Source organism: Zootoca vivipara, chromosome 15 (assembly GCF_965207765.1).
Source record: "Zootoca vivipara chromosome 15, rZooViv2.hap1.1, whole genome shotgun sequence".
Lineage (NCBI taxonomy): Eukaryota > Metazoa > Chordata > Lepidosauria > Squamata > Lacertidae > Zootoca > Zootoca vivipara.
In genome coordinates this window covers 9,457,795-9,484,355 of record NC_142598.1, presented here as the reverse complement: position 1 = coordinate 9,484,355, position 26,561 = coordinate 9,457,795, and the positions used below count along the sequence as shown (strand labels likewise).

General features: G+C 42.8%; 1 protein-coding gene across 13 annotated transcripts in view; it reads right to left on the bottom strand.

Annotated features, from left to right (window-relative positions):
* The window catches only part of NFIX (nuclear factor I X), a 195,369-nt gene that overhangs the window by 102,908 nt on the left and 65,900 nt on the right, over window positions 1–26,561 (bottom strand). For all 13 annotated transcript variants that reach the window (XM_060268739.2, XM_088658558.1, XM_088658561.1 and 10 more), the window contains exon 2: window positions 25,504–26,035. In XM_060268739.2, coding sequence (XP_060124722.2) covers window positions 25,504–26,035 — 532 coding nt within the window. The remainder of the gene's footprint in view (window positions 1–25,503; window positions 26,036–26,561) is intronic.

Sequence of the window (26,561 nt, the reverse complement as noted above, 5' to 3'; positions counted from 1 at the left end):
TAGCTTTCTCGGTCTCCAAGGCTTGGGGCAGGTAAGAAAAACAAATAAAAGCATGAAAAGAAAACTAAAGTACCAAAGCATCATTCGAATTGTCAGTCTCTGTGCTAGGGGTATGTGTTGAGAGACACTTATGTTCTCCTCCCTGCCTGCTGCTTCCAATACCTGTGGATTTTCGTAAGAGTGACGGTGGGGGGACGACGTGTGAGTGCTGCCCCCCCCCATGCACACTTCCCACAGCAGGGAGTCTGTGGTGTGGTGACGTGGGGCCTCTGGCCTCCCCAGAGGAGTTCAGGTGGAGCAATGCCCATCACATTATAGAGTCACAGACGACAGACAGGGCCCCAGGTGTGCGTGGGGAGGGGGCTGGGGGAGGGCAGCTGCTCGTCTAAAACTCTCCCAAGGCTCCCTTCTCGCCTCGCACATCCGCTGGCAGCCAACAAACCCCGAGAAAGGGAACTGCCATTAAAGAGCTGCAATGAACACCTGCTAACAGCCAGAGCGATCCTTGGGAGGGAAGCTGTCACCTCGGCAAGCGCAGAAAAGCCCTTCGGGCGCAGGGAAGGAAAGCCCAAGGCAAAAGGCGGGGGTCAAACAAGACATTGCACGTAGATATGTTCAACAGTACCCTGGTGGGCTTTTTGGAGCAGAAGGGTGATCAGGACTGGAGAACTAGCAGGGATGGAAAGTGGGTGCTGTTTTCACTGCCACCCTTCCTCATTTCAAAACATACCCCCCAATCACTCCAGATTTGTTTGCAAGGGTAAACGCACTGAAGCACAGTCCTTGAGAGAGAGGGTAGGTGGGTCATGCTGGGGTGCGAGGACTGCAACAAATATGCCAGGACACCACGTCCTGATATTAGGCCTGTAACCAGGCTACAGTGTGCCTGTGGGCTCATGAAGCACAAGCCCACAAGGTTAGTCTGTATTTCTGTGTTAAATTCTACACCGTAACAGCCTAATCATGGTTTACCCCTTGTAACTGGGCTCCACAGTCATGGTGTCTGTCCTCCTCTCACACCCCAAAGTCCTGCCCTGACAGTAGAGATGGAGGGGGGGATTCAATTCCATTCACATTTTAAGGTAATCTTACCTCATTCACACTTTCTGAACCAAGATGTGAACCAAAACACAACCGTCCTTCAAAATGCACCCTTCTCTGAATTTTGCAACACAGTTCTCCAGCCAAGTAATGTGTACAAAGACGTCTATGCCAGTGTATAGTGTGTATATGATGTGTATATGATGCATATCTTAGTGAAAATAATATATAACATATAAAAATGCATATTAAAAATGTGGACAGAGAAATTCACACTAAAATGCTGGTGAGCTTTCATGAGGACTATTTCAACAAAAATTCGCAATTTTTTTGCAAAAATGTGAAGAACTGAATTTGAGGTTGGAAAAAAATGAGAAACTGAGAGAACAAAAACTGACAGATTCATCCATTCCTACCTGAAGGCACCACTAACAAAGACACAATCCTGCAAAAACTTTTGCAGCCTTGTGGGAATAAGGCTTTAGCAGAAGTGCTTGGGAATGCCCCAAGCAAGCCTTAGCTTCTAACTTTTATACTTATTTTAAATGCATATCCTGCTTTTCTGTCTGACTGGCCTCTCTCAGTGTGACTCGCATAAAATCCACCAATACAGTTTTAAACCTTTATGGGCAATTGGAAACAACATTACAATACATAGAAACTAAGTATCTTAGTAATGCCTGGCAAACATGGAATCCAAATCTTCAGTACTTCTCATTTTAACTATACCAATCTCAATCAGTTGTGACCCATGTTATCCCTTAGATGAGTAGTGGTGGCAGCTATTGGCACACAAGTGCTCTATTAGGTCTGCCTCCACAGACCATTAATTCTTCATTCTGGCCAAACTTTGTCAAGCTTTTAGCAAAGTTTGGATAAACTGGATCATCTTAAACTTGAGATCTTTTTCAGCTCTATGAATTGCAACAATGACATGCTATGATATTGTGCAATAATAACAGCACAAGCCCACCACCTGTGGAACCAGCTCAGGTGTGGAGCCCAGCCACAAGGGGCAAACCATGATTTAGCTGCTACACTTATTCATTACAAATATGTCCAAATTATGGGCACTTCCTTGGGGCCAACCTCTTCTTATCCACATACCTCCTTTAATGCAAGAATTGGAACCCACACGCTCTCATTTTAAATATGAATGGGGCAGACACATGCACAAGGATGCCATTTTCATACACATTGCATTTATTTGCAATATTTGTATCTCAATGATAATGGTTCCAGTTTGGCCCCTACTTAAAGGGAGGAAAATGCAATTATCAGTCCAGTTGTCCCCTGTTCTTAGCACATTGAGGGATTATATTTAATGTCTCCAAGTGCTAACATGAGTTTCTTTCCTTTTTTGGAGGGCGTGAAGAAGGAAGAATACTAACTGAAATAAGTCCAACAGAGATCAGTGTGCTATGCAAGAGTGAAATATATTGGAGTACTAGATTGACAAAAAAGACATGCACACTAACCCTGTAGGGCTGCAATATACACACTCACATATACACTCTGCTAGCAGGCCTAGCATCAGCACTTGTCATCCTTGGGTAGCTGTTGCAGTCCCTGCACCCCAGCATAGCCCATCTGCCTTCCCCATCAAGGACGGTGTTTTAGCTGCTGCAATTTGGATGGTAGGCTACATTTTGTTTCACCCACAATGCACTAGTTATTGCATCAGCCTTGTAGCAAAAACAAAATGGTGGTTGGAGGAAGGTTACCTCTAGGGAGCTTGGCACAGTTAAACAGGAAAAAGGCTCTTTGCAGAATTAGCTCCATTACTTCTAACCCCAACCCACACTTGTAAACCCTAAAGTGGCCTTAAAATATTGGGAGGCATCCCAATTGGAGATTTTGCCAACAGCCCCCTCAAACCTGGAGGCAGCCCTGATTGGTACAAAAATCAGCAGCAGTCCTTTTTGTTTTTGTGGGAGCCGATTTCTGAAGTTATTGCTATGAATTCCTCTTTTTAAAAAATCCATTTTGCAAGTTTCAGGAGACAAATGGTAAAATCCTCCTCCCAGCAGAGAAGGAGCAGAGCAAAAAGAGTTAATGTGCAGCGTTGTCACACAGTTGGCACAGAGGCTATTATTTTTACTTCTAAGAAGAGGAAAACATAAACCAAAAAAAAAAAAAAAACCAGCAAAACGGCACACGCCTCAATGCCAGCAGCAAAAGCAGCAGCATCTCAACACAGTTGAAAGCTGGCACATTGTTCAGTGCCACCCCCTGACGCGTCATCATCCCCATGGCTGAACTGAGCCTTCAGACTGATGAAGGAAATATTAGGCCGCAGGCTTGCTTTAGTTGAAGAATAGAAAGCCCTGTATTTTCAGTCCTGGTGCCAGAGAAAAAGATGAGATGGAAAACACAGACACAACCCAGCCTTTAAACGCAACACTTCAAAGGGGAGCTACAAGGCCACCCTGCTCCCCAGTACCCCAAAAGAACAGGGAAGATAGCATTGCCTTTCCCCTCCCCCCACCAGTTATTTCATGTCATTAATTTTAATGTCCTTAGCTTTGCAAATAAGTCTTCCAAAGTTACTACTAGATCAGTTGTTTTTTTGACTAGCCAGTGCATCCCTAGGCAAGGGATTTGTGATCAACAGCCTTTTTACAAAACTTCCAGACTGGGAACCAGGAAGCAATCTTCAGTGACCATAAGCAACTAAATAATAGTGCTTGACACACCTCCATTTCCTCACCCCAGGTACAAGGCAGAAATGCAGAAATTTCAAATCCAAATTTGGCTTCACTTGAAAGCAACTTGTTCCTCAGACTCCACCCCACCCCACCGAGCCGAGCCACAGGACAGCATTCAACCTTTCTCATAATATATAAAGCTACCTTATATATTAAATCAGGCTATTTGGGACATCTAGGCAGCAGCTCTCCTGAGTCTCAAATATAGGTGGTTTTCCCCATCACTTTCATCACTTTCTACCAGATCTTTGAACTGGTGGTGCCAGGAATTAAACCTGAGACTCTTCTGCATGCAAAACTTCTACCTTAGAAGGTTGCGGAATCTCCTTCACTGGAGGTTTCTAAACAAAGGTTGGAGGGTCATATTTCATGGGTGCTTGGGCTGTGATTCCTGCATGGCAAGAGGTGGACTAGATAACTCCTGGTCCCTTCCAACTCTACGATTCTATGACAGATTGGGCATACTCCGGCTCCCTTAGGGCATGTGTGCCTTATTTGCTTAATTCCCATGGGCACTTCCAGACTGTTTCTATTTTCAAATGGGATCCAACCACATACCAACTAATTTTATCTTGTGAACTGTCCTGAGATCTTATGATGGTGGTAGGTAAAGGTAAAGGGACCCCTGACCATTAGGTCCAGTCGTGACCGACTCTGGGGTTGTGCACTCATCTCGCATTATTGGCCGAGGGAGCCGGCGTATAGCTTCCAGGTCATGTGGCCAGCATGACAAAGCCGCTTCTGGCAAACCAGAGCAGCACATGGAAACGCCGTTTACCTTCCCGCTGTAGCGGTACCTATTTATCTACTTGCATTTTGACGTGCTTTCAAACTGCTAGGTTGGCAGGAGCTGGGACCAAGCAACGGGAGCTCACCCCGTCACAGGGATTCGAACCGCCGACCTTCTGATCAGCAAGCCCTAGGCTCAGTGGTTTAACCACAGCGCCACCTGGGTCCCATATGATGGTGGTATATAAGTCAAATAAATAAAATAAAAATGGCGATCGCGCAATTAAAGCTGATTTGGAACTCTTGCACCACAAACTAGCTTTCCGAAAGACTATGGGTAAGGAAAATGAGGAGGAAAGATAGTGGTAAGTGTGGGGTCACAGTTGCTTTGGCATGTGCTATGTACACACTTTGCATCCAATGCTCTCCTCCCACTGCTGGGTTTTGGAAGTGGTGGGAACACAACATTAGCCACAATCCATAGCTATCCTTTATATATCCTGGCATATCTTGGAAATGCTGTGTTCTGATACATTTCCCCCCAAAACTGAATTGACAAAAGACAACCTAGATGTGTTTTAAGCTGGTAGTGTGTGCACAGCCGTCGTCTAGCCTCCCCACAAACAAATCGGAGTGAATCATTAAATAGCCAACACTGTCTAATCTCCCTGGAAACAATCAGGATGAATGCTCAATAAACAGGTCGTCTGGAAGTGCTCCATGTTAAATGGCTCCTTCGTTGTCTGCAAAATTCAAGAGGCAATAATATTTCCTCTAATTCTTTAAATATTCTTGTGTCAGGCCTAGAAAGAGGAAAAAACCCACATGATTGTCTGTTAATTCACTATGCCCTTTCATCTGCATCCTGTCTTACCAAGGAACACGTTTTGAAAATGGTTTCCCTGCTCCCCAGGAGACAATATATTTCCATGGGCAGTGCCGGGGTGGGTGGGGAGCTCCCTCCCAACACTTGTCCCCCACCCATTGTTGGAGTCCATTGACAATATATACTGCTACTTCTCTTTCAGAGATCTGAACATATGGGACACAACTCACCTTCCTTGCCCCTTCTGTGCCCTCCCTGCTCCAAATTATCTGATGTTGCCACTGGATATTTAGAACACATCTCTTCAATAAACAAATAAATAAATTACAAATTAAAACAAAAATTGCATTACAATAATCCCCTCCTAGACATATTTGTGCTTGCTTTCTGTGCACTCAGAATATACTTTGCATATTCATTATTTAACACACCTCAGTAGAAAAAGGAGTAAGAAACACCCTCTCTTTCTCTCCCTACATGTTTAAATGTTATTGTCATTTATTTCATGAGCTCTCCCTACCCCTAGTTTCACCAGCTCACCACAACTACAGTTTTCTAAAGGAAACAAAGGTACATGTACTGCCACACATGCATATTTGGAATATGAAAACTCTTATTAGATTCTGTGGATTCCCAGACACCACCTGACAAAAAATGTTTACAATGTAAGGTCAGATAAAAGTTGTAAAACATCTGCTCACTCAACCCATTTTTTGGTGAGAATATAGTAACCTGATAGTAATTTTGCAAGGATGTAATTTTGTGAAAGGCTTGATGAAAGGCAGAAGGAAGAAAAATCTCAAAATGCAAATGAAATCTCAAAATGAGAGCCAGCATTGGGCAGTGAATGGAGTGTTGAGCAAAGGGCTTATCCACACTCTTGCTTGATTCGTATTTTGATTGTATTGCGTACCAATTTATTCCCCGGGTCCAAAAACTTTTCTTGTTGTTCCGCAACGGTGGCTTGCGAAAATGCGACCTTACCTTCTGAATCAGAGCTTATCAGATGCACAGGGAATCCAAAGTGAGATTTTGCTTAAATGAGCTTCAATTTAGCAGGTACATAGAATCATAGAGTTGGAAAGTTGGAAAGGACTTTGACAACTATCTAGTCCAACACCCTGCAATGCAGGAATATGCAAGCTGTCCCATGGGGGAACGAATCTGCAACCTTGGTGTTATCAGCACCACCCTGTAACCAACTGAGCTATCCAGGCATTTAATATAGGATTTCCACAAGGCACAGCCAAGAGACAACAAGAAAAGCTCTTGGACCCAAGGGAATTAATCTGTACATTGTAGGATCCAAAGAAGGCCAAGCAAAAGTGTAGATGAGCGCTAAGATTGGAAGGACTCATCCTCAAAACCTCACTCAACTTTGAAGCTCACTGGGCAATATAAAACCAGTCATGATCTATCAGCCGAGACCTTGCACAGTTGTTGCAATGATTTAAAAAATGGTGTGGAGACCGTATATATGATATCCTGAGCTCCTCGGAGGAAATGCAAGATAAAAGTGTAGTAAGTCTCCTTATTATGCAAAACCAAATCATAAATGCTTCACAGCCCCCAGGCATTTTAGTGGGGATTGTACATGGAGTCTGATTCTGCCTTCCAAGCGAATTTAAAGGCCTTTCCAGAAATCTTTTTTTAGCACAATGGATGCAGTTGTTGGCTGCCAATCTGTTGTGCACAATCTAGACATTTCTCTTCAAGGTTGCACTTTTGTTGTGAAGATAATGGATGGAATTCAATGTTGCACTCTTCCAATCACTTCTTCTGCGCAAGCATCGCAACTTGCCAAACAAAACAAACCCCTCTCTCCTCCCCCAGTTCATTGTTCTGGGGAATCTCCTGACTCCCCCAGAGCCAATTTTTTGGGGGGAGTAAGGGCATAGGAGGAGGAGAGGGGTGAAGGGCACCAGGGTCTACTGACGAGCTCCTAGGTGAATTCTTCCCAATGCATTTTATGATGGATGCATCATATTTTCTACCTTGGAAAATGTCCATTCTCTAGGCATTCCATCCTTTGCCATTCTTAGATGTCTGTGAACAAAGCAACATTCCTGCTTTCACCTGCAACCATTTTATGAAACTTTTAAGGCCGTTTTTAAATCCTTTTGGAGGCAGGGCACTCTCTTATATCTCTCCAGTGAAAAATATAACCCCAAGTCTTTTAAGAGAGAAAGAAAACTCATCTCTGACCACATGAACCACCATTCTGAAAATCTTTTCCTTTTACAGCATTTTACGTTGAAAGATTATGTGCTTCCTCTCTCCAGCACAGGGACATAAATCTATTCTAATTTTTCCTTGGTGAAACAGAGGTATGCAGCAATCTGGCTATCACCCCACATATACATCCCCAGAACATTACATTTGGATAGTCTATTTCATTGAAAGGGACCTTAGCCAGATCATGCATTCATCAATTGTGATTTGGATAAGATTAAGGAGGAAGGAAATATTTGCATTCAAAATTTCTGGCTGAGCTAAAATAAATTTAATTCATTAGAAAGGAAAGCTGGCCTTGGTTTTAAGAGGCTGCATTATTTCTGAGAGATACCAATTCATTTCTCTTGGAGATCCAAAACAGTATTAAAATAGCAAAAGGGCGGGGAGAGGCTTCATATTTTCACTATTTAAAGTGGAGGAAAACTGCTCATGCATTTGATGTGTTTGGATCAACTGTACAACAAATGTGAAGCACCATCAATTATTTGCTTCAGATGTTTTGCAAATACATGTATTTTTGTGCAGGTTTCCCCTGGTTCTTAAGCCTGGACCTGGATTTTTTTTAAAAAAAATAATAATATGTTTTTTCTTAGCAATTTCTTAGAATTTTTGTAGAATATTAAGCAGGTTAGAAATACATTTATACACAAAATAAAGCCATTATAAATTCTAACCCACTCTTTGAAGCAATGAATCCCCCCTCTCAAAAAAGTATCACACTGGATATGGCATTTTGCTGGGTAGGTCAGAGAGAAAGGGTCTCTGTAGATTACTGCCAGCTGTTTTATGGAACACAGAGCTTTCTCTAATGAGCAACAAGATATGTGTGTGCCTAACTGAACTAAACAATCACAGAATCCTAGAAACGAAAGAATGACAAAGTGATCAAATCTGAATCCCAAGATGGATCATCCACTCTTCATTCCTCACACTTAATCCAGACCACAGTGTCTTACAATAGAGAGTTGGAATGAAGAGAGAGCACTCCATCAGCAGTCTGTGTCACCTGGAGAGAAAGTCCTTCATGAGCTCAAAAATATATATCAGATAAATCCTGTTTGTGAAGCAAAACTTAACAACAGATAACAGTTTACATGGCAGTCTTAAGGTGTCCATGTGCCCTACTTTGCAGAGGGCATTCATCCATCTGAAGAGCTGTCAGTGGACAGTTCTCTACTTGGTGGCCTCCCACCCAGGGTTTCTGTTCTCCAAAGTCCTCCATGTGACCCCACACCCCAAAAGTGTTCCAAATGTGAGCTTCAAAAGGCCATCAAACACACACCCCAGCTTCTCCAATCCTCATCAATACTCCAGAAACAGCTTTTCCTGTTTAGAAAGGGAAACTGGGTAAATCTTACACAGGTGTGCAAACCGTATCACATTCAGCCCTCTTGTCACCTTCAGACTACAAATGTTCGGCACATCAGATACCCAGGGCAATCTTGTGGTGTATCTCTGGGCCAGTGTGTAAAGCGTTAACAAACCCTTCATGTTTCAACAAGTTATTTTCTTGGGACACACAATCACTTGCCAAAGCCTCTTTTCCACAGTAGTCTCAACACACTTTTGTAAGCCTCAAACTTGTCTCGTCCAGAGGGAGATGTGAAATAGCACCCCTGATAACAAAGAAACATAGCCTCATGCCTGGATCACGTCTCCCTGCCGGCTGGCTTCAAAGACCACTGCAGCATTACTCCTGGTGCCGTTCTCCTGGTTCGCAATATCTCCAGCAATGGCCAGGTATGTGAAACAGGTAAATGAGATAAGAGAGAACGCTGCCTTTCTGCTCCCCACTGCACTCCTTCCTAAAGCTAGAATACAATCTACAAGCCCCCAACACCCTGTTCTATTTGGCTTAATCTACTGATCCAATTGCTTTTTTTTAAAAAAAAGCCAAAATTCCCCTTATTCCACCCTACCACAACAAATTTCCTCCAAGTACTAAAAAAGGGTCCCTCTCCCACATTACCATGCTTTATTTTCCATTCATACAGAAACCAACCCCTCAATGCATTATTATGTTATAAACTGACGGTACAACACTGTTGCACCTATGAGGCATTATTCATAAAAAACACCCCATCAAATAATAATGAGTGGTGCCATTGTCATTATCATCATAGCAATGAGCAGCACTGATTTCAATCCTAGGAAATCCCCTTTTCCTGCAGATGAAGCCGGGTGTAGGGGAGGGTGGATTCCCCCTCCCCCCTTTCTAATGGCATTATTTTAACACAAGCATAAGAGGATTTCATATATTTTTTTCCAGGGCTCTATGCAAAACAGCTGTCTAAAAGTGAGAAGCCAAGTCAAAACTTATTTTTCCCCTGTAACAGTGCCAAGATTTAAGGGGGGGAGGGTTGAAACAGAGAGAGAACTCATGTATTTGGGAAGTCTTTTTGGAATTTGGATTCCAAAGACGAGTTTGTTGAAGCGGTAATTCCACGGCAGTTGTTTTTCCGCAGGAATCACAAAATGGTGGCACTGGCTTTTCAAACGGCTGCTGGTTTTTCATTCAAGATGTCTGATGCCATTAAAAAAAAGCCAAAATAAAAATGCGAGTATTTAAATTTGAAAGCCTCCTCCTCCTCATTCTGTCCACCCAAATATCAAATCCCAAGATTCTGTTCCAATTCAATCATCCTCAATAAGGATAAAAAAGAGGAAATTTCATTTAATTCTTGCACTGAATCTGCCTATTTTAAGTTTAATCCACCAAGCTCTGCTGCCTCACAGCATCTATTAACTTCAACAGTACCAAAACAGAAGACTAACATAAGCCCCACTCAGGTTGGGAGAGTGCAAATAAATGGAGCCCCTTTTAAAGACACAGCGCATCAAAAAATACCTCTGTCTTTCAGCAACCACATGCTAGTTTTAGATGGGAGTCACGAGTATTTTTATGTATTTTCGCTATATAGCATATCTATGAGCTTGAGGCAGCATACATGGTATATACTGCCACAGCTCCCCCTCCCCTCGCTACACACACAATTTTCTCTGCACAATGCCCTGTGAGATAAGCCAAGCTTCTCCCGTGCCTAAAGGACATGGGTCTGAGGGGTTTCATGCTTGCCCAGCCACTGTCTCTGGGAAAAAACCAGCTCTTTACTGCTGAATCAGAGCAAACGTCCAATTTTGCAGTAAAGAGCAGGCTTCCCCAGGGGAAAGTGGTAGTGTGGAGGAGCCCCGAGTGGGAATATGAATCAGTTTCCCCAATCTTAGATTGCATACACGCCATATATGTAAAGCACACACACACACACACACAAATCCTGGGAACTGTGGATTGTTAAGGGTGCTGGAAACTGTAGCTCTGTGTGGGGTAACCTCCAGTTCCCAGTAAAGATCTTTTCATTACCGAAAACTCAAAAAGAATTAAGCAAACAATTCTGGGGGAAATTCTTCCACCTGAAGTCCAAATAAATGTTATGAAGGCATTGTGCAAGCATTTCCTTTACAATGTGAAAACTTGTCTGGGAAATTATCAGAGTCCAGAAATATTCTACAAAAAACCAAATAGGCACACCTCATTTTTCAGCCCAGGAGCAAGTCCATCCGAATGTAGCAAAAGCCAGATAGGGCTCCCTGCATCCTGTGGGAGTTTATTGTAGAATGGGTGGTGCCCAATTTTTATTTTATTATTTTTTTGCTTCATCCACATGGTGTCATCATCATCATCAAAATGCCAGCCTATAGCTTTTCCTCATTCAATCCAGATTTACCCATTCCATTTAAAATCCAGCAAGTAAAAATAATTAGTTGTACATCCGCAATCACTGCTAGTATGGAAGATCATGAGAGCATTTTTTTTAATGGGTTGTTTGTCAAACGTGTGGTGATGTTTCACTGGGTGACCTAAAATGCTGCACGTCTTCTACCATTTGCTCCTCATCTGGGCACAACCTAGCTATTTATGTTGGCCCAAACAATATGAGTTTGCCCATTTCTGCCAACTGCCACTTGCAGAAGACATGTTTGAATATCAGCAGCCAGGTTTTGATGAGCTGCTGTCAAGCTGGGAGCAGGGAGTCAGCAAGCTGTAACTCCCAAAGTGTCAGTGAAGCTAACTCTTTATTCAAAGAAACAAAACAGCTCAGGCCTAGTGAGCGCAGTAGGTCTTGCCCCAATGAGGAAATTGTGAGGATTGAAGGTTCTCACTTTCCCACAGCTCCCTATGTCTCTTCCTCCTCCAAGCAACCTGAGACTATGTCTTGCCTGTCTTTCCTCTGCTCTCTTTATACCTCCATAGAGGGGAGGGGAGCTGGTCAAAGCAGGAGGGGGAGACTCCCTGGCTTCTTCAGCAGTCTACCTCCCCTCTGCCTCTTGAAACCCCCCACCCCACCGGTCTGCTTCTGCCTCCAATTCTGGACTGCTTTCCGCCACAACCTCTTCCTGCTCACTAAACCCTGTTACCTCTTCAGCTGCTGACACCTCCTCCTCCCAGTCCGCCCCCTCTTCTCCCTCTGGCCACTCATCATCTTCCAACCACCAGTTCCCTGGCTCTGAGTCCTCTTTCCTTCAGGTTTCCCCAGCCGGTGCCTCCCACCAGTCCTTTGCATCCAGCCACTCCAGGACAGCTGCTCCCGCAAGATCTCCACACAGTACATGTGCAGGTTTACGCCTTGGAGACTGTAAGTGCAGTACACACACTACACACACGGGCTTTTAAAAAAAAAACACACACACACAGGACTTGCGCAAGACCTCTGTACCATGCTTGTGCAAATCTTAGTCAGGCAAGTATCAGTCCTGAGCAAAACCACGGTATGATTGTTGGTTTTACCTAATGGCAACGTTGTCCCTACCACCACCACACACAAAAAAGGTACAAGCCTCCATTCTGTGAAACACAATTAACTAAGGTTGGTAATGTTTGCTTTTCCGCTCTTCCACATATTCTGGGATTTATTTATTAATTAATTAAAAAGGTATGCACAGAGAGATACGGAAATACCTCGTCTTCCCACATGCCAAAGATGAGTTCACCTTTTCTTAACTGTGATTTGCCATTTCACCCAGAAGCAACCAATTGTGATTTATCTTAACCTTAACTAGGGTTAATGTCAAATAAACCCATTTCAATCCGTGGTTTCTCAAGCTGGCTTGTTTAAACTAGATTAGCCACAGTTCTAGATTCTATATGCTGGGCAAGCTGTGGTTAGGCAAAAGTAAAAGTTTTTAAATTCCACTTCCTCCAGCTGCAAGGAGGAGATGGGAGCACACAAGCCCAGGAGGAAGCTAGGTTCATTCATGTTCTGCAACTCCATAGTTTAGCTTGATGTCTGAATGCAGCTGCTATCTAACTATGGCCAGCAGTGGTTCTCTTAAAGCCTCGGTCAGAGGTCTTGCCTAGCCCTGCCACTTAAGGGTCTACCCTTTTTATTGCACATTCATAAAGCTTTGTGCAATAATGTGCAATAATAATGAGCAATAATGATAATATAATAATAATAATAATGTGCAATAATAATGTGCAATAATAATGAGCAATAATAATGAGCAATAATGTGCAATCCTGCTTTCAATACTATCTAACCTGCAAATTTTTTTTTAAAAAAATCCCTCCAGTAGCACCTTAGAGACCAACTAGGTTTGTTATTGGTATGAGCTTTTGTGTGCATGCACACTTCTTGAGATACCTGAAGAAGATACCTGAAGAAGTGTGCATGCACACGAAAGCTCATACCAATAACAAACTTAGTTGGTTTCTAAGGTGCTACTGGAATAATTTTTTAAATTTTGTTTCGACCACGGCAGACCGACATGGCTACCTACCTGTAACTCACCTGCAAAATGTTTGGGGCAGTTATACTGCCGTATTTTCAATCAGGTCCAAAAGAGGCAACACGTAGACCGATGAGTAAAGGGCAAAATATATGTCTTTATAAACTGCAGCGAAGCAATAGTCAGTTGTACAATCTGTACAATGTTCTGTACAATGTTCTGGGGAGGGGTTTGGTCCCACTTCTGTTGTGCTATGGCCACTCCAGACAGCAATAATGTGGTAGCACGGGGGGGAGTCATCGCAGAACTAATAAATAGGATAAATCCACCAACAACGCACTTTTACTGTGTCAAGATCATGTTGCAGAATGCACCCCCAATAAAACATAAAGGAGGGTCCCTTAGTGTCTTTTAACTGGAGATATCTGGGATGAAACCTGACTGAACTTAGGTGTTCATTTATAAGGCAGCTGGAATCTCACAACCCAACTGAAGACTTATGGAGGGGGAGAAGCTTAAGACTAACCAGATATGATGATGCCATTTTTCATGGGTCTGCCCATATAAAGCAGGGTGTGTTGGGGGGGTGTCATACTTTAACAGCAAAGAAGTGTGCAGGGAAGGGAAGGGTTGCCCATTCCTGCATCTCACAACAGATTTGCTCCAGGCACTTTTCTCCACTGCTTAAGTCCAGTACAGAAGCGAGACAGCAAGGGAGAAAATAGCTACAGCAAAACAGTGAAAGGGTGTAAGGCATCTGAGGGGGCAAGGTTCAATGCCTTTCTTACACACTCTCCTTTTAATGTTAAAGTAAGATGCACACCTCAGCTTTATATGTGAATGAATGACACATGAAAAAAGGCACATGTCTGCCTCAGTCACAGCTACTTTGAACCTCAATCTTAAATCTTAGCTATTCTGCAATCACGAGCCAAGGTAGATGCTTGTGTCATTATGTCAATGTACTTCATATCACAAATATCCCAACAGGTTCCTCCATCAGAAATACCGTGTCCCTAACCAAGAAAAGGTGACAGGCACAGTTAGTAGCAATTAAGGACTATAATGGCAAATGATAATAAACCAGGATTGTTTTCAGTTTAGAACAATAAACATCAATTACATCCCAGCATCTCCAACCAGCTGTGTATCTAGCCCCATGACCTGAACCCCACTCTCCAAGATGAAAACGTTGTCATGCCACAGCTACCCAACAATCCCTAGCAGTTGGCAACACATTTCTTTGTATTTGAAATTTGTGAAAATTGCAGTGCTGCACACCCTCTCTCGTAACTGATTCAGAAATTGTTTTTCCCTATTATCCTGAATATCCTGGTTTAATACAAAAATAAATACCCTCCTGACACTATGGCATAGCAGGTAATGTCTGGAATGAGCAAGTGACCTTGGATAATAATCCAGTATTTTAATTCTTAAATCACAGAATCTTTCATGAAGTTCCATGCCATGTCCCAAATGCCCACTGATTTCAAAAGGACTTCTGCAAGTCTGACTGCACATTCTAAGAATAGGTAGCTAACCTGTAGCTCTCCAGATGTTGTTGGATATCAACTCCCACAACACCTGCAAGGCCACAAATTAGGCACCCCTGTTCTAAGATTTCAGATCTCCCAGGGGACTACCTTGGTCCCATAAGATAAGGTGAGCTAGACAGTCAAATAAATTATAAAAATTAATGTTAACAATTGCTGTTTTAAGACAAGCAAAATGGTGATAAACCGACTAATCAATTAGCTGCTTTTGCAGGATTTGTATTGTTGCCTTAGTTGTGAAATGTTCGAGACCCCACCCTTCCTCCCTAAGCCCTAAATCCCAGATTTCAGACAGATGTATTCTAGGAGGATATTGGAGGGTGGAGCAACAACACAGCTGCTATCACCCTCCTCCCTCCAAACCATACAACCCACAGACAAAGGCAGCAAGAGCTGCTCTCTTTCCTAAAAGCATTCTCCTCTTCCCCTTGACCTGCCTGCCAGATCACTGAAATGGGGAGGCCATGAGACAGAGCCTGTGCATGGATGTTTGCAAGTTATCCTGTCCTGACCCCTGGATGGAACTGGTGAAGCAGAGAGGAAGCAGGCAGGAAGAGACCTAGTCACTCCCTGATCCCATATCCCCTCTCCCCCACCCACCCCCATTTCCAAAGGGCCAAATTCCACCCTGTGAGGATGGAATAAAGTAATGTCCCTAAATGGGAGGCTCCGTCATGTCTTGGTACAGTGGCTCTACTGAGATCAGCTCACACATAGCCAGTCTTCCTCCTCCCTTGGAAAATAAAGCAAACAAGAACTAATATAAGGGTTTTGTGGCATCCTGTTGAAAGGACCTTTCAAATCAGATACCTACGCAGAGATACAAAGTGAAAAATCACTGGGGATCAGGCTTTGAGAGGTTTCACACCAGACTTTTTTTTAAAGATTTGGCCCTGCCCAGTGCAGAAAATCCCAAATACCTTCCAATTTCTAGCACAGGTGCGGGGAAGATTTGACCCTCCTGATGCTGAACTGCAAGCTCCCTTCAGCCCCAGCCAGTATGGCCAATGGCCAGTGATGGTGGGAAACCAGAGGACCATGGCTATCCTAGAACTGTGCAGTAGAAATTTGGAAAAGACTCTATCAACCACCAGCTACTCCTCCTATGTGCCAGAGGTTTAAATGACTCCAGAGCCACCACGTGCTCTGCTTTTTAACCAAGCTGGTACTGGTCTGGATGCTTCTCCATATAATGGTTACTTGTGAAATTAAGTTTATGCAGGAATATAAACCGCATGTGAGTAAGGTATCTGTGTGTGCCTTACTTTACAGAAAATAATCTTCTTATTACCTTACTCACATGTGGTTTATATTCCTGCATAAACTTAATTTCACAAGTAACCATTATATGGAGAGGCATCCAGAGGACAGCCCTCTTGGGGTACCTTCTAACCCAATGATTCAATATTTGCATCTGGTTCCAAGTCCTATTTAAAGATAGGGAACCCCAAGAAGGGAGAGGAGGGGGCTTGAACTGGCCCATCAACAGTCAGCACCTAGACAACAGATTGAGAGGGCAAACAGGTCACCCACTAAAGTGAAATGCCTTGTATTTCTATTTAAATTATAGTAATTATTTCTAAATGCGCATCTGTACATATAAATTAGCATGTGCACATTTTATACAAACCTGGGTCCTCTTTTGTCCTCTTTTTTGCTGAAGAATTACCTCTTCAGCAGCAAATTGTAATATGAGCCAAGTTAAGACACTCAGCACACATTAAATTGAGGGGTTTTTTGAGTGAAAGAGACTAGCTCCCTGCACCCCCGCCCCACCCCCATGGTCCAGTTTGCTGAAACCTTTGGAGGTTTGGAATACTGTACATAAAGGAGGTGCAAGATGATCAGGTAACACTGTGTGTGGCAAAAGAAAAGCCCACTCTACAGGTGGAACTACAGTTCCTTTGATGTAGAAAGTGTGGGAAAGGAGTGTGATATGCTTAACTCCATGGAAACACTCAATTCACATATGCCACTTGTAGCACTTTAGCTATTGACTTTTATATTTTGAAATACTGGATTTGTATGGTCACTTGTTAGCCACCTTGAATTCCTTGGAAATTCCTAAGAAATGAGACATTCATTTTTAAGCACTAACAATAACACAATTGGCATGAATATGAGAAAAAGACAGAAATGAAATGTTAAAGGAGCTTGCATTCCGCTTTTAAATCAATTGATAGTTATGAAGGAACAGAGATTTACCATCATATTTCAACTCCCTCCCCTCAACCACTCTGCAAAGAGGTTCACACTTTAATTCCTGGAGAGAGAAGCAAACTTCAGAGCAAGGTGGAAAATAACATTAAGTCCACATTTACACCATGCATTTAAAGCACCATAAAACCACTATAAACAGTCAGGACTCCCTGAAATGAGTTCTGGGCTGTAGTTTGTTGAGGATTCTTAAGAGCGCTAGAAAACCCCTATTCCCCTCACAGAGCTACAATTCTCAGAGTGGTTAAATAGTCAATTAATCACAGGGAACTCTGGGAAATGCAGCTCTGAGAGGGAAATAGGGGTCTCTTAACAGGTTTCAGCACCCTCAAGAAACTGAAGCTCCTAGAATTCTTTGGGGGAAGCCATGACCATTTAAACTGGCATCATATAGGAGGTGAACGTGGCCTAAGAACCAGGAAAGTTCCTGATCTGCAATACCCTGCCCGTTTATCACGGGCGAGATCTTGTGCCTGATGCCAGTCACGGCTAACAGGGCGGAAGTTCACAAGCCTCAACCTGACGTCATGCATGATCCCTGGAAGGAGGCATACAAGGCAGCTGCAGCATCTCCAGGCACAGGCACTGGGGAGAGGAGGTGGGGCAGAGAAAAATCTGTCCAGAGCGTGAGGGATGGGAAAGATGCCCAGATAACCTAGCTGAATCTTTCTTCCTCTGCCTACAGCCAATGTAGAAAGTAACTTATTGCACCTGGGGGACTGTGAATTAGTTCATAATGGGTGGAGTTTTTCAAAACAGATACAGTGGTACCTCTACTTACGAATTTAATGCGTTCCGAACGCACATTCGTAAGTCAAAAAAAATTGTAAGTCGAATCCCATAGGAATGCATTGGGAGAAAAAATTCGTAAGTTGAAGCAACCCTATCTAAAAATTCGTGGGTAGAAAAAATCCTATCTAAACCGCATCCAAGATGGCGGACGGAGCTCCATTTGTAAGTAGAAACATTCGTAAGTAGAGTTATTCGTAAGTAGAGGTACCACTGTAACTGTTTAACGTATTATCCAAGGATCTCAAAGGTGAGCAAGGAGATTCATGGTGAGCCAATAGCTTTGCTGAGTTGGGGAAAGAGCCAGCATTATGCATGGAAATCATAAATGCCAACATTCTAACTCAGACTTTCTCAAGTGATGCTGGTAAAAAAATAATTTAAAGATTCATCTTAACCTCACTTTCTCAGCTAAGCACCATGTACTTTAGTGCACACTCATATTTCTCCTCTGGTTCAGTAACCCCCTTTCTTTCCCAGAACCTAATCTTAGAGCACCTTTTATCCCTTGTCTGGCTACTCCTTTATGTACCTCTTTGCTTGTGTACGGTCAGGAGCTTTCCAAAGACTTAGGGGGCGGTATTGTGGAGCTTTCCACTTCACAATGGTCTGCAGACAAACTAGTCTGCAAGCTTCAGAGCAATACCAGATTAAATTCGAAACAATTCTTCCCTGCTGAACAAACTGTACTACTGCAAGTGACATGGGTACCTTTTGGCATGACTATCATAGGTGAATGTATGAATGTGAATGCACCTGAACCAATGGCTTCAAGTTACATGAAAGGAGATTCCAACTAATCATCAGGAAGAACTTTCTGACAGTAAGAGATGTTTGACAGTGGAACTGATTCCCTTGGAAGATGATGGGTCACTGGAGGTTTTTAAGCAGAGCGTGGATGGCCATCTGTCATTGATGCTTTAGTTCAGATTCCTACAGTGAATGGGGTTGGACTAGATGACCCTCTGGATCTCTTCCAACTGCACAATTCTATGAATCTCATACAAGTAGCGAGAGAGTAAATTGGACTTTCCATCATACCTTCAGGAGATCCAGTCCCTTGGTTAAACAAGGAAGCAGGCAATAATCATATTGAACAGTACAGGACAAGCACATGGGCCAAAATGTGAGACTCTGGTATGCCCTAATTATATCTGATAGTTTTATTGCCTTTTTATTGCATATCTTGTTCCATGCACTGGACTCTTTTAAAATGCCCTTCTCATGTAGGACTCCATTGTTAAAAGCAGAACACAGCATTTCATCCTAATTTAAAGGACAGACGGAATGCTCAGTGCATAATGTAGCCTTGCTACCATTCCCCCAAATTCATTACACGTGGAGTAAATAATGCATTATTGCCTTGGCTCAAAATATGCCAGACTATCTTGCAAAGTCTGAAATGCTGGGGTAGCCCCCTTTGAAAGAGAAGACCGTGGGCAGCCTGCCTATCTTAAGAAGCTGGTTACTGTCGGCAAACAACAGACAACTGCTGCAGTGTTGTGGCTAAGAGCTGCATCTGAGAGGCTGCTGGTCCACATGTTATCTCACCTGAAGGCTTAGCCTATCTCAGCCTCAGTCCTCTGTAAAGCGGGTATGTGAAGCGCTGCAAACAGTGTTTACGTACAGTAAGAAGTTCTATTACTATCTGGTGTGTGAAAGTCTTTACCCACCTCCTTTTGCAATATGGGTAAAGGGGTGGGGGATCCAAGGATACCCAGAACTCTTCCGAAAGCACTTCAAGAGGACATGCCTAACCAATATAGCTCCTCAGTGCTGTGATATACCTCCTGCCGTATATCAAATGGAACGGCTGGCAAAAGTTGAAAAGTGTGCTTAGTGTGTCCTTTCTAGAATCTCAGTCAAGCAAGCAGACACATGCAAATCCTTCCTATACGATGACACATTGTTCTATTGCATACGTGACCCACCTTGGCTCCATAACAGGTGGGACTGAAATGAATCATAAATTCATCAATAATGCAACCCGAGGGAGAAAAGCCAAAGAGGAAAGGATAGGCAGCCTTTATGCTGTGCACTCTTCATACGACGCCAATACTGGACAGTGGAAAGAGGTCACTTCGCCTTTTCACCCCAGAACAACTCCATAACCTGAAAGTGATATCAAAGAGATGTCCGGGGAGAAATCTGGCCATATTGATGGACAGCCCTAGATCAGACGACAAGAGCAGAGAATAAATGAAAGTTCCAAATGGCAGGAGCAAGGGGATACATGGTAGAAGTTGCAAACAGGGAGGGTTGCCAGACTTTGGATCTAGTAAAAGCACCTTCCTGTTTGCAAAGCATGCATCTACTAATGGAGGCTGAGTTAGCTGTTGCATAGTCAGTGTCATTTACACAGCTAATAACAAATGCTCCTAATGTGGCAATATAGAAGAGGCCTTTAGCAAGTGATAGCTCTTTGCCTACCTTCACCAAAGGAAATAATAATATAACCAAACCAAACAAAAACCTCACACAAATATACACCCCTAAGAAGAAATGGTTCTTCTTTTTAAGTATTCTGAATCTAGAGATCTATTTGTGTAGCCTTTAAGGCTGTGTACAGAGCAAGCATGATGTAGTGGTTAGAGTGTCAGACTAGGCCCTGGAGACCAGGGTTTGAACCCCACTCAGCAATGAAGCTCACTGGGTGACCTTGGGCCAACCACTGCCTCTCAGCCTAACCTACCTCACAGGGTTGTTGTAGAGATTTGAGCTCCTTAAATGCAACACAGTGCAACAAAATAATAAACAATACAGAAGTTTTCTATTCAGCTTTGCAGAGCTTTCATTTACTGCCATGCATATGTTTGTACGAGTCCATCCCAGTGGATAGTATTTGATCAAATGGGTTTTGCAGGTTTTCAAGGGCTTCGACCTGTACCCCAGGAAAGCTTCAAGCTCCAAGAAGTCAGACTGACAAAGTTGCAAGAGAATCATAGAATCGTAGAATTAGAAGGAATCCCAAGGGTTATCTAGCCCAAGTCCCTGCAGTGCAGGAATCTCAGCTAAAGTATTGTGACAGATGGCCATCCATCCTCTGCTGGAAAAAATCTCCAAGGAAGGAGAATCCACCACCTTCCAAGAAAGTTTGTTCCACTGTCAAACAGCTCTTCCTGATGTTTAGTTGGAATCTCCTTTCATGTAACTTGAAGCCATTGGTTCAGGTCCTACCCTCTGGAGCAGGAGATAACAAGCTTGCTCCATCTTCCATGGAACAGCCCTGTAGATATTTGAAGATGGCTATCATGACTCTCGGTCTCCTTGTCTCCAGTCTAAGCATACCCAATTCCCTCAACCATTCTCATAAGGCTTAGTTTCCAGACCCTTGATCATCTTGGCCACCCTCCTCTGCACAGGTTCCAGAGAAGGAGACCGTTCCACTGTTTAACAGCCCTTACTGAACTTATGGATGAGTGAACCAACCTGGTGTGATTGTCATAAGCACCTATAAGATCATGCCTGTGACGACTCATACCTTTGGAACAGTTTTAAAGGTGTTTTTTATATTAAAAAATACTTTAGCAAGTGAAATAAAACATACTCATTTAGCTCTTTAAGAAGTGCAAAGCTTCCCACAGAAGTAAAATTATCTTAATCAAAAATGAACTGCAATCAGTTATAGAAAAAATGCATTATTTCACTGACTTGTGCAGCTCGTATCAAGAATCAGAAAATTGATTGAATAGGATTCCACAAACCCCTTTATGGGAATGATATCCCCTTGCCCTCTCCATTCTGTTTGTACATTTATCAGGCTTCCAATGCAGGATCAGGACTAGTGAACAAGTAACAGTAAGGGGGTGCTCAACTAGGTAGATGTGGCACAGAAGATGTGCGATCGGGATCACTTGTGGCTTCTTTAAAATGTAACAGCTGCTCTGGGAGGGCCCTGAATTGGATTGGGACCACTTTCCCCTTTTGGTTCCCCCAATTAAAATGCCTCCTCCCTGTCCCCACTGCTTTTTGTTCTGTGGGGTGAAACACAGAGAAATGAAGAGATTTGCATAGAGGTTCTTCTCCAACCCCCGCAAAAGCTAGAAGCTTGCATCATTTTTACAGCTGAGATGAGACATGTTAAAGACTTGTGATGAAGTTATGACAGTTGGCATTTCTGTCAGGCTGTTATCTACACATTATTTTTCTAAAATTTCTCACTACATTTCTTAATAGGACTGAAGCTATTGCTTAGATTGGGAGCCCATTAAGGCAGAAATTGTCATTTCTGATGTTTATAGCAATAGCTACATAGATAATACTGCCACCTTTTAAGGGTTGAACTTCATGCCATCTTAGCAAACACGTGTTCCCAAGTCCACATTTGGCAAGATAATGCAAGTGTGGATCACTCACAGATGAGTTTTGGGGGTGGCAGGGGGGAAGGAGCGTATGCTTTACCAATCCAGTATCCATTGAACATGCCCCAAACCCACTCCCCAACTGGGATTTACTTCTGGATACTTCTGGTTCTGCAGCCTGGCTGCTGAAAAATCACTATTTAAAAAATAAAATTAAAAAACAGGTGGCAGCTGGGGAGAATCAAGGATAGACTCACAATTGTCTCCCCATTGGGGTAGCCTTTTAATATAGAAAGGGGAATATTAAACTTTTAGATTACTAAATAAAATTATGAGGAAGCCATTGGGCTAGGAATACTGTTTTGCTCATAAAATGATAGTCCTGCTCATAAAACCAGCAAAAATCAAGATTGGTGGCCTAAAGCATTCATTGCTGTCCTCTCCTAAGAGTGATGGCAGAAGGACAAAAGCCAGGATAAACAAAGCATCTGGGCTTTAATTTCTAGGCGCCAGTGCAGGATGAGCTTTGAAACTCAGGTGAGCTTTGAAACTGCAGAGCGTTCCTCCACTAGCCCAAGCAGTTGGTTCTCACCCAGCAAGAATTCTACTTCCTCCACTTTGACTCCTAGATTTGAAATTGAACAGAGGCAAATCTGTAACTATGTGACCTAGCATGCAGAATTGTGGCCTGCAAAAATAAGCTTCGGCAGCTAGCCATCATGGCAGTCCCTCCACGAGGTTTTGCACCCTGCTCCATGGGGCAGCCTGTGGTGCAGGGGGCAAAGGCATCTTCCAGGACACAGCATTTTCAGGGGGTTGGCTGTACTGTTATGGGGAAGAAGGGGCAGGGGTGCGAGATTCTGCCAGCACCGTTGCGCACGCTTAACTACGACTCCAACCCATTGTTTTTGACATCCAAGTACATAAATTAAAAGGAGGCCTTATAAATGAAGTGATCTTTCTTGCATAGGGTACATCTGTTAACAGAATTAAAAAATGGGATTAACCTTTTGTGACAGATCATCGCCATCGCCATCACCAGGACACTGCTGATTATTTGTTATCCATTATAAGAACAACAAAAATCACTCATATGAAGAGCTCTTCTGATATCTTTTTCTATCTTATAAGTGTGAATTTGGTTCTTCAATATGAGACTCTGTCGTTTGCCCTGTCCTTCTTCCTTAATATTTTCTACAGTGACAGATAATATATTCCTGAATGTTCAAAATATGACCCTGCAGCATTTCAGATGAAAAGGAATCCTACACAGATAACCCTAACCCAAAAAATAGCCTTGGGGCTGGATCACTTTCCTGAAGGTTTCACCGTGGCGTGAGCCTGTACCGCCCCACCATGTGCATGTGCGTGCACATGCTCAAGAATAGAAGCATAAAATGAACACAATGGACAGTTCAGAGATCAAGTTACATTTTTTAACTGCCCAGTTGGTTGGTTTGCCAGCAACAAGGGAAAACTGCCTTAGTCACTATAATATAAATGCCAGAGGTGATCCCGCTGGCTCACCTCACAAAGTTTCCCTAGCAGTTGCATGCTCAATTCAGTATTTAAGTGGTGATAAGTCTTTGGGACAGTATGTCTCAGCTCTATATTAATACTGTAAATAATCTGGATAACTTTTAAAAACATTTTGTTTCTTTAACTTGTTTTATCATGATTGAGTTTGCAGTCTTGTGGGTATCGTTATGGGCTGAAAGACAGGTAAAAATCTAGTAAGTGGAGGAATAAACAGACAGAAAGGGGCATACTTTCTTTGACACACCTGTGTATGTAAGTGGAATATGTGCTAGACAGTGGTATGAACATGAGGTGGAATTTTGCATGCCCATGCTCAGATTCTGCCTGTTTGTGCATGTGATTATGTGGCAGGCTGGCAGAAGGGAGGGGAATATCTCTGTGATAAGAATGTGTTGTATGTAAAATTGTCTGGGAAGGTCAGTGGGGGGTCTTTACTTTAAAAACAGGAGAAAGAGAAAGGAAGAGAATTTGTAGAAAAAGGAATAGGGGAACACTGTTTGTTACTTGCCCAGCCTGGATGTGCCCTGAGCTGTGCAGAATAGATGATAAAAGTGTGCCAGAAATGCCATCCACAGGCGCTGTGATGAACCTCCTGACATTGTCCAGAGGCTGCTGTACACATACTGGGTGGGCACATTCTAAAAAAGGAGAGAAGACTCCCGACAATATTATTAGACTGAAATTAAAGAAACACAAACTGTGCTGGGATACATGAGGCGGCAAAGATAAGACTACTGAATTTAACACAGCCGAGATTTGCAGTTATTCTATATAGGGAAGGAAATGTGCAACAAGCAAAGAACTGGCAAAGAGGAAAACAAGCCTGATATCGGGCCTCTTACAACTTAAGACGAAAATAAAAGAAAAAAAGAAGTGAGAAATAGGGGAGTAACAATAGGAGAAAGAAGGAGAAACGTTTTTGGCTGAATTAATTTTCCTTTGAACTTGGTGCAGCAAAGGGTAAACGCACCATCACCCGGCTGCCAGCCCATTCGGATTTCAAAGTCTGCAGCAAATAGAGTGTACCTGGGGCAGAGGCTAAAAATTAACCAGTATTTTTTTAAAGCTGGAAAGAAAACAAAATAAAAAGGGAGCTGAAATAAATATATAAGAAAAAAATTAAATAAGAACATGTGTGCACAAACGTGCAGGCAGCGGGGGGGGGGGGGGGGTTGAAGAAGAAGAAGAAAAAGAGGCCACCGAAACAAAAGAAAAAGGTTCTAAAATTCTCTTCCATAATCCCTTTCCCCTGAGAACCTTGTTCCTATGTGGGACAGCAGATGCGAAAAATTCAGTTTTATTGCTCTAAGGCTGCTGTACAAAGCATAAAAACGTCCAGGAGTGTCTGTTTGTATGTTTGTAGTTTGCAAGCCGTGGGCACGCCGATATGCTAAATCAAGCCAACAAAAGAAATTGGGGTGGGGGGAGGGGAATCAAGCAAAGGAAACAAAAGCCTCACCTCAAGATAAGCACATTTCTTAATTCCAAATTCTAATAAATTTGATTTCCTGTTCTCTCAAATAATCTGTCATTTACATAAATATTCTTATTCTGTACCACCCAGCCTGCAGAAAAGGGGGTTTTCTTCACCCTGGGAAAGTTACAGACATTGCAGGTAGGAGAGAAACAGGAAGTCAAGAAAGGCCACAGTAACTTTTTTTCAAACTACTAAGTACAGTGGGGTCATCCCAGTGCATTTCTGAAGTTAGCAATTTGTTAACTATGGATGAAAGGAAAAACATACATAGGAAAACACACACTTTGGGAGGAAAGCAACCATCTTAAAAATTAAAACACAAAATATAAAAACAGTGAGTCGTGCTGTTTGCATGACCTACCAGGAGTGTGAACAAAATACGCCAAGTAAAGATCCAGTTCTTTAATTGTGACTCCAATGTGGTGTGGCTGGACGCAAAGGCCCGGGTTTGAGCACTGCGGCGACTTGTATAGCCGCTCCCCGTCAGTACTTTCAAGAGGGATCCCTTTGAACAAGATGACCATAACTAGGTCCAGCCTCCAAACCTTGTCAGCCTGCCTCAGGCAGTCAATCCTGCGGATTTTGCCCTTCTGATCTGGGTTGGAGAGGACACAACACGGTGCTTTCTTGCCCGTGATGGTCAAGACGAAGTCCTCGCGAAATTCCGGGCGGATGTCCTTGCGTAGCTTGGCCAGCAGCCGGGATGCCCATTTCTGCTTGATCTCAGGCTTTTCACCAAGTAATTCGTCCTTCACGGCGCGCTCCTCATCCTTCGACATCCGCTTCTCATGCTTCTTAAAGTACTTTCGTTTCCGAGCTTGCAGGTTGAACCATGTGTAAGAAAACGCACGGACATGAGGAAGAAGAGCTTCAATGAAGGGGTGGAATTCATCCTGGGGAGAAAGGGCGAGAATAAAGGGTGCAAAACAAAAGAAGAGGGGGAAACATTAGAATAAGAAAATAGAGAAGGGAGAAGAATCACCCTTAAAGCTGAAATTTATATGTTAAATATATATATATACACACACACACAAACTGACCAAAATTAAGGGAACAAATATGCAAGCCCAGAATATGATCCAACCCAGCAACAAGATAAAACACAACAGTAGAAGAGGGACGCCAAGCAGGTATGTTGGGAGTGTGGAGGATTAACGCTGTTTCCAGAATATCACCAGAAGATAAATTTGGAGTTTTTTTAAAAAAAATTTAATTGAATTAAAATTTGACTACCTTTAAAAATAAAAGTAATAAAGTTTGTTTGGAAATGTTGCAATTAAAGACAAAATTGGCTATGATATCCCTTGCAGGATACAATGCTCAGGATAATTTATATATACTCGAGCAATTATTTTAGGAAGCTTTCTGACTTTATTTTTTAAGTAAAGATTTCCCTAAAGCTAAAAACATCCAAGAGAG